Below are 15,583 nucleotides of genomic sequence, written 5' to 3' on the forward strand. Positions count from 1 at the left end.
TTATGACACGAAGCTTCTTGCCCGCGTATATCTTGCAAATGTCGTAAATGGTGTACCACCGGGGTATGCCACTCAATATTTCACATATTCACCACATACGCACCCCACTGCAGCGATATTTTATTCCTTTATATTTATACTGACTTCTTTTTAATCTTGATTCTGAGACATGACAATACACATTAAAGCACTAAAATTCGCGTTCAAATGTGACACAGTGTCCGAAATGTTTTACTTCCAAACGTGGTTAAATTAAATTGGCCCTCAGGAACCAGCATACAGCGATTTTAGGTACATGGTGGCGCGGTGGCGCAAATTCGCACGTGTATATTGGCATTAAGAGGTTTATTCGTGTAGTTTCTTATTAACGGCAACGTAAAAATATGTCTAAATCAACACCGTTCCAAAATAAAATAAAAACTCCGACCAGCATCGTGCGTCATATTAGCACGTTTTGAAGATAGACAGACTTACTTTTTTTTGTTTTTTTGCGTCGTTTTCAGCAGGTCTACTTCTAAACATGAAAAATTATATCGTCTATTTAACCACAACTTATATAATGAAATAACGCTCTCGACCAATCACAATGAATCGGAATTTAAATGCTGGTATATCATTATGCTCCATATGTCAAAGGCTCACAATAAAATATATGCGACAGTCAGTAGGTACAGTTTCCTCTAGGCGAGTTCAGAATATTGAAGCCAGTAGAGTGTGGGTGGATCATCTTTACTTGCACCTCGTTCTAAGTTAGAGCTAAAACTTGTTTCACCATTACCAGAAAAACAAACGCCTCGTTTATTGTATATCATGAATAGTTGTATTGTTCGGATGTTTTCCACGGTTATTTCTCAATCATGGAATGGCCAAGCAAACCACTACCCCGACACGGGTCGTGTTACTTTACAAATGTTTTTTTGGTCGGGCACGTTTAACTGTACATGTTAGGCGATTTATGTCACATGTACATAGGTGGCGCCCTCCTCCGTCTGCGCCACTCATACCGCCATGGTAGGCGGAGAATGCGATTGGCCACGTCCTCCTGAACAACATGGTCAAGCAGCAAGGTTTGGAAGGAGAGTAGCGTGACAACTAAAACAAATGATGATGATATTACTATTATCTAAATATGAGATAAGCCTTGATATTTTAAACCCGAACTTCACATGTGTGGTGTATTTAATGTTGAAAGTTCATTTGAGATGTTATCAATCATTAGTGTTTCCGTCAAACTCAATGTGAGTCAGAAATAGGGATTTTTTAAAATAAATTATCGATATGTACGATTAGTTGTATTTTATCTAAACACTTCCCCTTATATATGAACATCAAAATCAGAGCAGTTTGAGAGTATATGTTCAAAAACCGACAGTTACATGTCCACGAATGAAAATCAGTGATAGACACAAGTCTGTATGAGCGCATCATACCCCGTACCAATCGTCTAGCTCTAATAGGCAAGTGCTATTGGCATAATAATTACATAAATAACGGTATAAAATAATAATATAATATAATATAATATAATTATAATGATAGAAATAACATCCAAGTAAATCAAATATTAAGTGGCATCATATAATACTTTCAGTTTTTCTCTCAATCAGTCGACCTTTGACCTTAAATATTGCAACAGGTGTCACTATACCATTTTATTGTGTTCTGCTCTGCGTGCGATATAATATAGAAAAAACCACGCCATTTTGGATACAACTACTGCACCCGCACCCACCAGTAAGTAGATTTTTTTAGTCGAATTTCACGGCATTAGCAACGTAATGTACGTTATATATGCGTTATACGCTCCATATGGCGGAGGGTCGTTAACGTTAGCCGTATTGTCATTTCAATCTTCCATAGATCGTGCTTTATTTGACCAGAAATTGCTCCCAATTACATGCAAATCCGTGTAACGTAACTAAATACGTAGTATCACTGAAATTAATTAATTATATTTGTCCGATATTACGTTATCTCAATTAAATTCGATAATAACAAAAAGAAATCACAATTTATAAAAAGTTAAATTGTTAAATCGGCTTATAACGTATATTTAAATAGATTATGCTCTTATTATATTTTGTTATTATTACAATACCAAGGATACGGATAATACAATGTTGTAAAAAAATCCCCGATATGTGGAGTAATGACTCATAAGAGACGACATTATTATATACGTAATATATTCCATATGTTACTGGGACAATAATGTAGTCACACACACTCCATCGCGAATGTCGCCGTGATTAGCATGATACGTTGGGTAAACACACTGGAAATGTACAAAATGTTCGTGTAAATAACGCTTGATGTGGACGAGCGTGATTCGTGATAAGGTAAACACGGATGAAATGTACATGATAGTGGTTGTCGGAATGGTTGTGAGTTGAACTCTGTGCGCAGATGTGTCACTGGTGTGTTTATCGACAGCTATTTATCATGCTATTCTCGTCTGTAATATAGCTCGACCCAATTTTATATTTGTATTTAACGTAAATCAATAACTGTGGTAATAATATATGTCTGATAAGCCGAGTATTACCATTGTGATGATAGTAATTGTCCTGAAACGCGTTCAAAATAACAAGCCTTAAAACCGAATATAATTACATTGTAATAGGTCAAGCAATAGGACATTCACCTGATCAATATAACAAACCGTACACCAAAAATAAAAATATTATCTTGGTGTAATGAGATCATGTTCACCAACCTTGGAAGCTTCCATTGTGCAGCTTTTTCCACTCAAATTCCTTTAATACATTATTATGTTGCACATGTGTGGGTAATTCCCAGCACAAAACAATGAATACACGTGTTACAAGTGTACATTGGTATTACAATAACGTATACCCTCGTTTTATATTCAATTTACAGGGTAATATTTAAATACCACAACATACTGGCAATAACGTAACATTGCATTTGTGAATTTATAATTAGTTTGCTGTTGTTTATAGTCCATTAAAAAATGTGTGTGTGTAAAATTGAGAATCTAAATTTCCTGGATTTTTTCGCCTTACTAATAACCCCTTTATCTAATGTTCTTTTTCTCTGTTTTGAAGTTAGAACTTAGGTTTATTACAGCCAGGAACAACTGTTTGGGAACCCTACATCACCTTTCCTGCCACGTAGCTTGGAGTGCACACATATGTACACACATGGCGTCATCCACTGAAGACACTGCTGCAATCGCAGAAGAACAGCTGATTGGCGCGCTCAAACAGAAGTTGCAGGATATGAAAGACGACTTCACGAAAGATTCTACTACGTATGAATAATTTTTATTTTAATACACCTTTCTAATAAGTGTCGCCCTATGTTCCTATATTAATACGGGAATTGCACGATTTAAAATAAGAGTTCTTTCTTGACAATTCACTCATAAACATGAAAAGGAATTCCTTCCAAGATATACGACGAATACAAAGATCAGTTTTACAGCTACGAGATTAAAGTGTAGGAATGCACAAATGTTTGCGTAATTCAGTGTACATATTAGGAAGAGTATGTGGAACTTTCTTGCATAAATATTTCATAAATTTATACCCGTTCGAGTTTGGCCATTAACTATTTCTGCGACGGTGACCAGACATGAGAGCAGTACTCCAGGGTACTATACTATGAATAGCACAGTGACTTTGAATATCTAACATCATCAAAAAAAATAAATAGCAATTTTAAAGCGTTGGTAACAATAAGACCAATGTTCCAACTGAAATTCTGAGTTAGTATGACACCTAAGTCTTTAACAGTGCTGACTCTATTAATTATAAAACACACACATGGCCGAAAAGTCCGCTTTCTGCACAAAATCCAGGGCCGGAAATGATGACCAAAACATCCAACAGTTCCGTGCACCCTTCATAAAACACTATATACTATATGTAATTGTCTAGTTGCACGCCGTGTTTGGAATCTGTTGATTGCATTCAAGAAACTTGTATTCACAGATATTTTATATCATTAGCAATGTGCCGTGCCTCATATTAAGTGAACTGTCATGAATTTGTTTTTGCGTATCTGTTGACCGACTTAATTAACTGATTATTAGCGAATTGCTGTGTTATGTCTGTCATCGTGTAGGCCTATTTGAAGTTTTGGACGGAACTTGGCTCAGTGGTTTGGAACTAATTACAAGATACCGTCGCTATTCTGACATCCGTAGTTATTAATGTAGTGAACGTTTAATCAAAAGATATGACGTATTCAGTACTTAGTGTGATTGGCTTTATGATTGAAGGTTACGCCCTAGAGTCTTTTTACTGTTTTGTAATTGGTTAGAGTTTTGAAAATGAATAAAGAGAGTTTGAGTTGGTCTTGGCGAATACTCCACGACAGACGCAGCCTTGGGCAGTCGAGTCCAGTCTGAGAGTCCGAGAGAGTCTTGGGGCGAGCCTTGACGCAGTCCAGTCTTGGGCGAGTCTTGGTTCAGCCTTGCGAGAGTCTTGGGGACTTTTCCCCAGGGCGCTGTGTCTTATAGAGTGCTCGATTGACCGACTAAGACGAGAGCTGAAACGTATTTCGTTGTGTGTGTCTTATTTGACTGTAAAGTTAAAGTGACTTCCCGATCCCGTACCTCAAGGGGACGAGATATAGAGACGAGACGAGTTCCCCCCCTGACAAGTGTGGAGACCCCGAGAGAAAGAATTTCCCCTTGATAGAACAGCCTCTTCCTAGAAACATTGACAGTACAATTATTTTCCTCGTAGCCTTAGACGTTATCTCATCGCCAGGAACTGGAACATAAAGGATGCGGAATCCATGTTGAGAGCTACCGTAGATTGGCGGAAAGAGAATCAACCATGGAGACAGGAATGTCTTCAGTGTTACGAGCAACCGGGTTACCATTCCTGGGTAAGTTATACTCATCGCTTGCATACATAATTCACTGCCTTGTTCCTAATTAAACTTTTCGAAATGTTTTTATAGTTCAAAGCCAGGTCATCATTAAATCGCCCTGTGAACACAACAAGTAGTTTAAGCCCCAAAATACATATCCCATCGGCAAGCCAACAGCTATATTCATTCATTTCAAATTGTCCCGCAAGTCGGTAGTGCTAGTTGTCGTGCTGTGAGCATTTACAAACAAGCGTCTACCGATTAGCCTTTGCGTTTTTAGCGTGTGTTGTTATCGTAGCTTGGGACTCAATTCCCGCGCATGCGCAGGTGACGACCCTCCCGCGTTAATCCTAAGTACTTATGAGTATTGTGTCAATCTCACACTCGTCATATATTTCAAAACAATCAAGATGAATCGCCAAATTTGAAAGATATTATATGATGGTATGTGCTAACATACTAGTGACATAATTTGATTACCTTCCACAGCGGCAGGTGGGCATGGACAAACGTGGGCGACCAGTGATCTATTCCTGTTTCTCCCAGTCACCAGTAAGAACATATACAGTTGATGATAGCTTGAAACATCTGATGTACTTAATGGAAAACGCACAACGCACCCTGCCACCCACTGAATACCAGTGGATATGGCTCCTAGATTGCACTGGTGAGTTAACATTTATAATACTTTACACGATGAGTACCGAAATACTAGTACGACTCCGTGTTGTAAAACAGTATTAGATATTCAAAAATAATGATTCGTTATTGGGTTAGCACTGTTCATCCTTCCATTCTGTAACGGACTATTACTTGATTTTTAAAGTTGATCATCCAAGTTCATACTACTAATTTAAATAAAGAGAGATGTATGTGTAAGTGTACTGTAACTGAAAAAACTGATACGATTTAATTAAAATTACGTAATATTTACTCGTGTTTTATTTTCACCCGACAGGCATGCCTACTTCTGCTTACACCAATCCTAAAGTTGGATACACGGCGTTCCAGATACTCTCTAACCACTACCCAGAGAGGTTAGGAATGATGATCATCTTCAACTATGACACAATCTTCGAAGGAATATTCAAAACGTTACGCTTCTTTCTCCACTCCAACACCGTAGGTAAAGTTCACCTCCATCGCAATATGAACAAGATTGAGACTCTATTCCGCGAATTATTTGACGATGAACTAGTTCAGTGGGTGAACGAAGAAATCACTCTAAACAAAGAAGTTCCTTTAAGAGACACGCAGACAAACTTCTGGAATATGCCTAGTAACCCCGCAGACCACGACCCGCGTGGATGCCTGACTTATGTCAATAAATATCTCAACACACACTTTAAAGAGGCAACGCCTGTCGAAAGTCTTGTCATGACGATGGCTCCCAAGATTAAGAAGCATAGACCACATCCGAATATCTTAGATGACTTGCGAGATCGAGCAGATGAAGCAGCAATTGAGAAAGCAGAACGAGAAGCGAGACAAAATTTGGAGGAGGAAAAAGACTGTACCATCTTATGAATGTGTGTACATTGACTGTGGGATGACCACCTTCTATCAAGAGATACTCCAACTAGTGTATAGACTAGTAATGCAGAACTATCTCCGATAGTGAATTGTACTTTCACTGTATGATAAAACATTACGTTAAATTCACTGCAAAATATCAGCATATTAATTGTTTGAGTTTATCTATTTGAATTTATGACATACTAGTATTAGATTTTCAACGTATAGGCATTGTTTACTTGCTTTAATTTAAGTTTTGCAACACATTGATCTAACAAATTTATTAATGAAAACACTAATGAATAAATCCGACATATCTGATGTTGGCTTTGGGTTTAACATTACTTTCAGAACAATGTCACTCAAAACCCATTGGATTTACATCACATCCAGAATACATCCAGTTTCAATGTAGATGTTACAAACAATATATATCTATCTCTAAATTTACCAAGACAACCCAAATCTCACAGTTTGAACCTATGTATGATTAAAAGTTCGTTTCCGGAGTGTGTCTGCTACTGCACACAGGGGTTGGTTCAATTTGTTCTCTCACGTTAACCAAATATGTTATGTCAGCAATGCACCGATGAATTGCCCTGTATTGTGATATGATATATTCGAAAAACCACTGAAACATACATCGCCATATAAAAAGACATTGGCCAAGTATATTGTACTTATTCTGACAATAACATTTAACCAATCGTGAATCATTTACGTTGATATAATAAATATCATAATGACGTCATACACATGTCCGTGTAATAACTGTCCATATATATCTGTACTTTAAAAAAAAGTATATTGGCATTTTTAACTCACTGAGATATACATAATAACTGCTACATAAAAGATGCTGTCATCTGAAAATTATAAGCATACATGTTAGCAGTGCCATCAAATTTATTAAAATCATTTATAAACCAACCATAAAATCGATAAAAGGGTAAACTTATACACATAGATACTAACATACCTGTAATCAACCAACTAAATGGTCATTCACAAGTTGAATAATCAATGAATTAGCTAGCTAAAATCAGCTCGCATACCGTAAGGCCAAAAAAAATGTTTTGTTGCGACCGACCGAAAAATATGACATAAAAATATGATAATTTTTTTTTAATAAGCCCAAATATTAAAAACTTTTAAGCTGTAAAGAAGTTTCCTCTAAAAATAAACGATCCCGGACCGTTATTTGATCTCCAAGGTCCCCCGGAGGATAAGTGGCGACTTTGAACCTCGTGTTGATCTGTATTTCTCTGACATGTTCCGAATACTGTGAAGTCTGAAGAGCAAACACGTCTCTTGCATTGATTCCCATATACCTCGGCTATTTACGATACCCTTAGTTTCCACGAGTTTAAAAATAAAAAAATCCGACCGACCAACCCAATTTTTCAATTTTCCGACTTGAGGGCAACATTAGTTTGTTTTTTTGGCCTAATTACTGAACGCTTATTCGAGCCAACTAATTTTATTTACACTTATTCATAAATGAAATTGAAGCCTGTTGACGTGCATTTCTCCTGGCGTTGTAATTTTAAATAACGAACACTATTACACTAATTAAACCAATGTTCACTGTAGAGGGCGACACACATGCTCGTATCACGGGGAAAATTCTTCTCTCCGGGGTTCTCCACACTTGTCAGGGGGGAATCTCGTCTCGTCTCTCTATCGCGTCCCCTTGAGGTACGGGATCGGGAAAGTCACTTATACTTTACAGTCAAATAAGACACACACAACGAAATACGTTTCAGCTCTCCTCCTAGTCGGTCAATCGAGCACTCTATAAGACACAGAGCCCTGGGAAAAAAATCCCCAAGACTATCGCAAGGCTGGCCCAAGACTCTTTTAGACTGCGTCAACACTCGCCCCAAGGCTCTCCAGGACTGCTCTAGACTGCGTCTCTCGTGGTGTACTCGTCAAGACCAACTCAAAACTCTCTTTATTCATTTTCAAAACTCTAACCAATTACAAAACAGTAAAAAGACTCTAGGGCGTAACCTTCAATCATAAAGCCAATAAAGCCAAGTACTGAATACGTCATATCTTTTGATTAATCGTTCACTACATTAATAACTATGGATACCAACTGTCAGAATCTTAGTCAGAATGGCGGCGGTTATCTGGTAATTAGTTCCAAATCACTGAGCCAAGTTCCGTCCAAAACGTCAAATAGGCCTAAACGATGACAGACATAACACAGAAATTCGCTAATAATCAGCTAATTAAGTCGGTTAACAGATACGCAAAAACAAATTCATGACACTCTTTCCATGGAAATAAAACAGATACCCATACATTGCAATAAAAATCCCAAAAATTCAATTGAACCATGCACGCAGATTGAACATTTGGCATCAATGAACTTTAGCCAATATCATATCAGTTTTTACATTGTTTGTATTTTTATTAATTACATTCCTTACATTCACAATGATAGTTGCAGATGTTATATACGTGAGACGCCATTTCTAATTATCCCAACCCTCGTACCTTAAGTTTGTTTCATCCAAACATACTGGGTATATCCCACAGATTGTGTGCAGACCACAGAATAGTAATCGTGTTATACCAATGCATCCAATAGAAAGTTTAAAATATCAACATATTCCTTCATCGCAGAAGGATAAACTGACAGGTGTGATGCATTTGTGCAAATGACTTTACACTTTACAATATCTTGAATATTCGCTCACAAATTACGATTCTTATATTACTAAAAAAAAACACATTTTATTGAGGGACCTTTCAGTGAAGGCAGGACGAATTGTTAATATGACAAATGCAATTTATGGTTACAATGCCATTTCTTTGCTTGAAAAACTTAAAACAAAAAAATTGCCAACGTTATGCGTGATTGAAGTATTTTTTGACTGGAGAACAATTTTATTAATAATTGGTTGCGCATACTATTTTTATGTTTTTTTTAGTTAGTTTATTATACACAAATCAATTAGAAGTTAAGTTAATACACAAATGACACCCTACTACACCCTCGCCCTCTTTATCGATTGTATTTAGTCAATTATTGAATTTACTTTGAAATTACACATTATGTGTCAGTTTTGAATCAGGTATTTGAATTGCAGATCCATATGTGATACATAATACCCTGGGAAAGTAATACCTAGCAATCAGCTTTTACATTGGGGTGAATTGCTTCATTTTGACACAGAATACACGGGAATAACATTTATGAATTCCTTGTTAGATTATTTAGACAAACTGTGTGAGTACTGAATTTGTGTTTATTATAAACGATCAAAAATAGTGACGAACGCCGTGAATACGTCACGGACAGCCCATTTACAGTGTCCACAATAATCACACTCACCTAATATCGCGTAGCGTTTCCTGGGATACAGATTCAACACAATTTACAATGCTTTTCCTAATATTTTCACGTATTTGTATGTGACATCGCTAGCTAAATGTAACACAGGGGTCTTCACAAATAACAGTTGAGGGATATTTAACAACATTTGCATCACGCAGCCCTGTGTTACTATATGGTACATTTCTCAGACATACACGTTTACTGATGTAATTTTAAATGGAACAGCGTCAAGGTACGGGTGGTCAATTAAATATATTTTTGAGCTTAAAATTATCGAGAGTTAAAAGAAAACACGGGAGACACTAGAACACTTTAGTATTAGTAGCACAACGGGACATTGAGGTGTTGTGCCACAATATACTTGGCCATTTAATTGTACACGACGACGTACGTTGGCAGTTTAAGTTCTATCTATACAAGAATATTAAACAAATACAGTACAGTTGTTTCAAAATATATGTTTGAACCACACAACATAATGTTTCCACTGGAGACTAATTCTTCAATGAAAAGTTATGTACTAATTTAAATATTAAATAATGCCAATCCTTTTTATCAACTTTCTAAAAAAAATAATGAATAAGTACCTGTCTTTAAAGATATAAAATATGAATTTTCCGCCATTTTGAGGGCATGTATATAATTCAAAATTAAGGGTACATGTTGTTTTCGTGTTTAAACTTTATAATTTTCCTCTTCTTTCCATACTTTCAACATACAGTATCTGACTCGTTTTCCCAGTTTCAACACTGAGGGCGACTACTGAAACATTTCTTTAAACACGGTCTCAGCGCGATGGAGAGATGTGCCACTGGTAGTGGAAGGGAAAGGCAACTAGGCAGTGCGTGTTCTATTCTGTCTCGGAATGTCCTGCAAATAACAAAGAGTATGACAATGGATATTTACCACCGAATCGCATATCTGGAATATTGACATTATGGATCAACAGAGGGATGTGCAATACAGTGGGAAAAAAACATTCGACAAGCAGCTGTCAAACTCTGGAATATATATAAATGGCAATTATATGACGAGTTTCTTCAATATGCTACAAGGCAGCCAGTATGTGTATTGGTGTAAAAATGATATAAGTATTATTATTTATCGCAAATTTGTATAAGGCATTAGTGACTAATATGCTTACCTGGATTGAAGAACTTATGCATTGGCCGGTATTTAAAGCATTCCTAGTAGGACTCGTGGTGGGATTATTTTTGACAAATGTTGTAAGTGAATTAAGCGTATATCTGCTCGTAGTCAACCTGTTCAACGCTAGAATGCACTGACCTGCATTGATTAATTGTGTTGCAACTCCAATGATTTGGTCTAATGTTATGTTTTAGCGAGACTGTACTATCACCGTGTTACTATGTCGACGTGTACACGTGTTTTACTAAGGCCTTTTGTGTTCAGTGTTATATGTAATCTTGTCAGTGTTGGACTGGGCAATAAATGTTTTGTTAATTGTTACATGCATCTCCATGTATATATAAAAACACTGTTGCAACAGTTGCAGGTAGTTCAATTCAAGAAATTGGCATATTCGAAATGTATATACACTTCTGTACGGATAGTATGTTCAGAAATCATCCTGTATTTTCACCTTACAGGAAATACATGACAATGTGACGTCATTTTATACCAGCTACCTTCATGGCCCAATGCTGACACGTACCGATCTATCAAGTAACCCATATGCTTTACATACTAACAACATTACATCGACGGATTATGATTATTGTCCCTACTCGACATATCAGTGGTGGCTGCACGACTGTGTCGGATCCAAAGTACTCGCCCGGAATGAAGTGAAATCATTTTCAACTCCGAAAACACGACAACCTTTTCTAACCAGGGTTTCATCTGTTGAAATGACCTCAGCTTTGAAATCCAGGTAAATCAAAATCATGTATATGTTTTTTTGTAACCCACTGATTCTCATTCAAATATTTTTTAAATGTACAAACCCCGATAATTTTAAAATTTAGTATTTAGTAAATTCGTGATTGAAAGATGGCACTGACACTAGCGTAATATAGGTCCGACGACCTGCCGATCTTTCTTTCTGAATAAGAATACAATATAATTCGATACATTTCAAAAGTCGCTAACATAAACCCGCCCACAAATGTTCGCATTAACCAATCACACCTGCTTATAACACTGAGTCAATATTGACACACTGTTACACTCCAATCAATTACAAACAAATATCCGGAAAGCCGTTTTCCACAACATTGTTGGATTATATATTCTTTCATGAAATTAATTCATAATTCCACACCGAGTTCTACAACTAATGTATTTCTTATTTCTTAACCCAGGTTTACGTTGCAACCCGATGATCGAATACCAACTAAAATAAAACAAGGTGAAATCATTCATGTTGTCATTGACGCTTATGACATGTATGGTGAAAAGAGACATATCGGAGGAGATTTTTTCTGTGGTGTAATGTACAATACGAAGTTGAATAAGAGAACTAGTGGGAAGGTAGTCGATTTCAGGAATGGGACATATAGTGCATATTTTTACGCTGGTTGGCATGGATACGCCAATATAACAATCACACTGTGGCATACAAGGGAAGCTAAGCGTTGGATAGACACAGTGTATAGACCAAACGAACACCATGTTGATTGGCTTGGGCACTTCAAGATGGGAGATAGATTAGAAAAATCTTTATGTCACGTCATCCGGGATGGAGTATGGAAAAACAAATGCGAATATCGGAACGAACATGCCTTGGGGAATACAGTATTTATATGTGATAGGCCGGCAACCTTGCCATGTGACTCTCTACATGTAGTTTATTCCGTTAGACAGAGCCTGGGTGAACATGTTGATGACGTGCTCCAACCAGAACAGAAATTTATGTTCGAAAGGTATGATTGCATATGTAATGTGTTTGTTTGATGAATTGTGACACTCCCGTATTGCAAGGTAATCCGTGCATTATATAGTACACAATTTCTTAGAAAAATAGTAAATTGATATTTTTATTCGCATATGCAACCATGGATAGATGTATGTAGTGAGACCACTAATAATTTGTCTGGTTTTCGAAGTTCGCTATCGTCAACAATATTGTGTTTTGTTTTAAAGTCTCCTATTATTTTTGGGTAACTAGAATACAGATCAGATTAAATTATTTTGATCTTTAGATATGTGAATATTAATATAAGCTTTCGAGTGCTGAAAGTGACATGACAAATCCAGAAAATGATTAGGTCGAACAAATATGTTTATTTGTAAGATTACACTTGGCCGTCATGTGACATAATTTATGTGAATAAATAGAGTGACGGAAATACGTATAATTTATTTAAAACGCGATAGTTCAACCAATATTTAAATACTTAATATATATTTATTTTGTTTCAATTAACTGCTATATTATTATTAATATAATGACATTATTAATCTTCAAAAGAATGACTGATATGCGTTTCATTTCATCCAGACCATACTTGGCAACAGATGTTTTTGGAAGTCCGATGGGAGTTCATATCGAAGGTAATTGCGTGATTTTTAATAATAGATTAATGCTTGACGTTGCTTATACATGTTAACGAGAATATTATTTTTGAACAAATAAAATTATACGTTTACATTACAGGGTAATCAGAGAGTTTGGTGAACATTAGATTTTTCAATAACCTGCATACAAATCAGGTTCTTCCACGTTACATACAGCTCACATTTCAGAACTAACCGAAGTTTCAATGGCTCACAATTACCTTGTAAATGGACGAACAGAGACGTTTACATCACATTTGTAAGTTCAGTCCTTAATTTAACTGCGTTTTTTTCTTATACAGGCAATTCGAAAGGAAATAAAGATGTTTTAAATAGTCGTCCACCGTGCCAGCCACGCCTTCCTGTATACGTGGAGTCCAGCGGTTGGTGGGATGACCACACTTCCTGGACATCACTTGTATGTAGAACCAGTCACTGGACGAATGACACAATACCAGAATGCCTAACAAACAAAACTGTTTACCTACTCGGAGATTCAACACTCAGACAGTGGCACGAATGTTTGACAGTAATGATGCAACAAAACGTTACTAATAACTCAACCAATCGTTTCTTCTCTGACACGCGGTATAACATTACACTGGAATTTATATTCCATGCCATTATGATTGGTAGCCATGTAGTCAACTTCCGGGACCAACATTTTGAGACTGACGTCATCGACAGCATACAGCAGTGTAACGTTGTCATAGTTTTGAGTCTGAGTTACCATTTTGCTACTTGGAGTAAAGAATCATATTTAGAACGACTACTATGCGTTCAACGTGCAATACAACGTCTTCAATTACGATGTCCAGGCGTGGATGTCATTGTGAAAAGTTCCCACCCTCGCGATCACAATACAGTGCAGTCACACATACACAGCAGTGACTGGACGTTGTTTAACATGAACAGGATAAGTAGGGAAATATTTGAAAGGATAGGTGTGGGTTTTATCGATGTGTGGGACATGTCTCAGTCCCACGTTGCACAGAACAATGTTCACATGCCAATCGAATCAGTAATACGACAACAAATTGACATATTCTTGTCATTTATTTGTTCCAAAAGTCATTAACATATCTCAAAGTATTGTTGAAAATGACATGATTTCTATAAAATATATATCTTTACTTTTGCGTGTGCAGAGTTAACCAATTTATAGCGAATCTAAATTCTATGTCATTATATATTTAACGAAATACAATTGATAAATGTTTGTGTGAAACGCTTGACCTAGTTTTGGAAAATGCCCATCTGTGCCGGTAACATAGTGATAACGTATTGCAAGTATGACATTGACACATTGGAATATATAACAGCACATCTATTATATTGCACATTTAATGCTATTTTAATTATGTACTTTATACCTACACGTTCAAAACAATAGTATAAGAATTCAGCTTATATTTGGTTATTATTATTTGTTTAAAGTAAGTTTTTGTTTCGTCATTCAAAAACACTGATTATGTTATGATTAAGTGCAATTTTCTAACCAATTTTGAAGCTCTAATTTTAAATAAATTTATGATTTTAGAAGATAAATAATATGATTTTATTTAACACCTTACTATTACATACATTATAGTTTATATTTGACATGTTGTTTAAGGCAAAATCTGTGAAATGTTAACATTAGTGGCAATTAGTGGCAGGTCTAAATGCATGCATATTGACTGGACTACATTATTAGTTGGGAATGGGAAATTCAACCTTTTATGAAAGAAATATCAAAGAAAGCAATCATCAGCACTAAATATCAGCACAGCATTAATTCCATTCATCTTGGTGATATAATGATATCATATAAATTGTAAATTATCATTCATTCTGTTGGCTACATATATATAGTATTTCTAAATTTTAATCAGAGCACCATGATTGGTAAAATGCTGGCGAACAGCGGAATAGAAATCAGATAAAATCAACTTGGGTTGAAAGGTTAACGACATTATTAAAGTTAATAATCAAACGTAAGTAATTATTAAGTAAGAAATAGCAAGAATAGATGTTTAACGACAAGGGAGAAATGGTGAAACGAATAATGATGGAATTTTAAAATCTTTATCAGTACATATAAGAGAGAAACATAAATTCTGTGACAATTCTGTGTTTCAGAGCATAGTTTACTTGAAGTTCGGGAACATAAACAAATTCAAAGGAATGAAAGTTGGTGCAAATTCACTTTGTCATTCAATGTGAAAGGCACTAAGGTATAAACTGAATAAATGATGAACAATAGTATTATGAACTATGGCCAACTCAATAAGATTATTAACCGGAATTACGTTGAAACAGTGGTTAATGAAAATGGCAAAGATAACGTGGCACACTGCACTAAACTAAAACTAA

The 15,583-nt window shown here is 36.1% G+C and overlaps 2 protein-coding genes across 2 annotated transcripts; both read left to right on the forward strand.

Annotated features, from left to right (window-relative positions):
* The first annotated feature begins 1,693 nt into the window (after positions 1 to 1,693).
* Positions 1,694 to 6,515, forward strand: LOC100375675 (phosphatidylinositol transfer protein 3-like). Its single transcript, XM_006817349.3, has 5 exons — positions 1,694 to 1,734; positions 3,069 to 3,274; positions 4,716 to 4,860; positions 5,335 to 5,512; positions 5,804 to 6,515. The coding sequence occupies exons 2-5, from the start codon at positions 3,165 to 3,167 to the stop codon at positions 6,370 to 6,372; spliced, it is 1,002 nt and encodes a 333-aa protein (XP_006817412.1). The 5' UTR covers positions 1,694 to 1,734; positions 3,069 to 3,164; the 3' UTR covers positions 6,373 to 6,515.
* A 1,935-nt stretch (positions 6,516 to 8,450) lies between these two features.
* On the forward strand, positions 8,451 to 14,306 carry LOC102805731 (NXPE family member 4-like). The gene is made up of 5 exons (XM_085500647.1): positions 8,451 to 8,498; positions 11,320 to 11,603; positions 12,034 to 12,594; positions 13,173 to 13,276; positions 13,531 to 14,306. The coding sequence occupies exons 1-5, from the start codon at positions 8,451 to 8,453 to the stop codon at positions 14,304 to 14,306; spliced, it is 1,773 nt and encodes a 590-aa protein (XP_085356773.1).
* The last annotated feature ends 1,277 nt before the right edge of the window (positions 14,307 to 15,583 follow it).

This window comes from Saccoglossus kowalevskii, chromosome 6 (genome assembly GCF_978046115.1).
Source record: "Saccoglossus kowalevskii chromosome 6, keSacKowa6.1, whole genome shotgun sequence".
NCBI lineage: Eukaryota > Metazoa > Hemichordata > Enteropneusta > Harrimaniidae > Saccoglossus > Saccoglossus kowalevskii.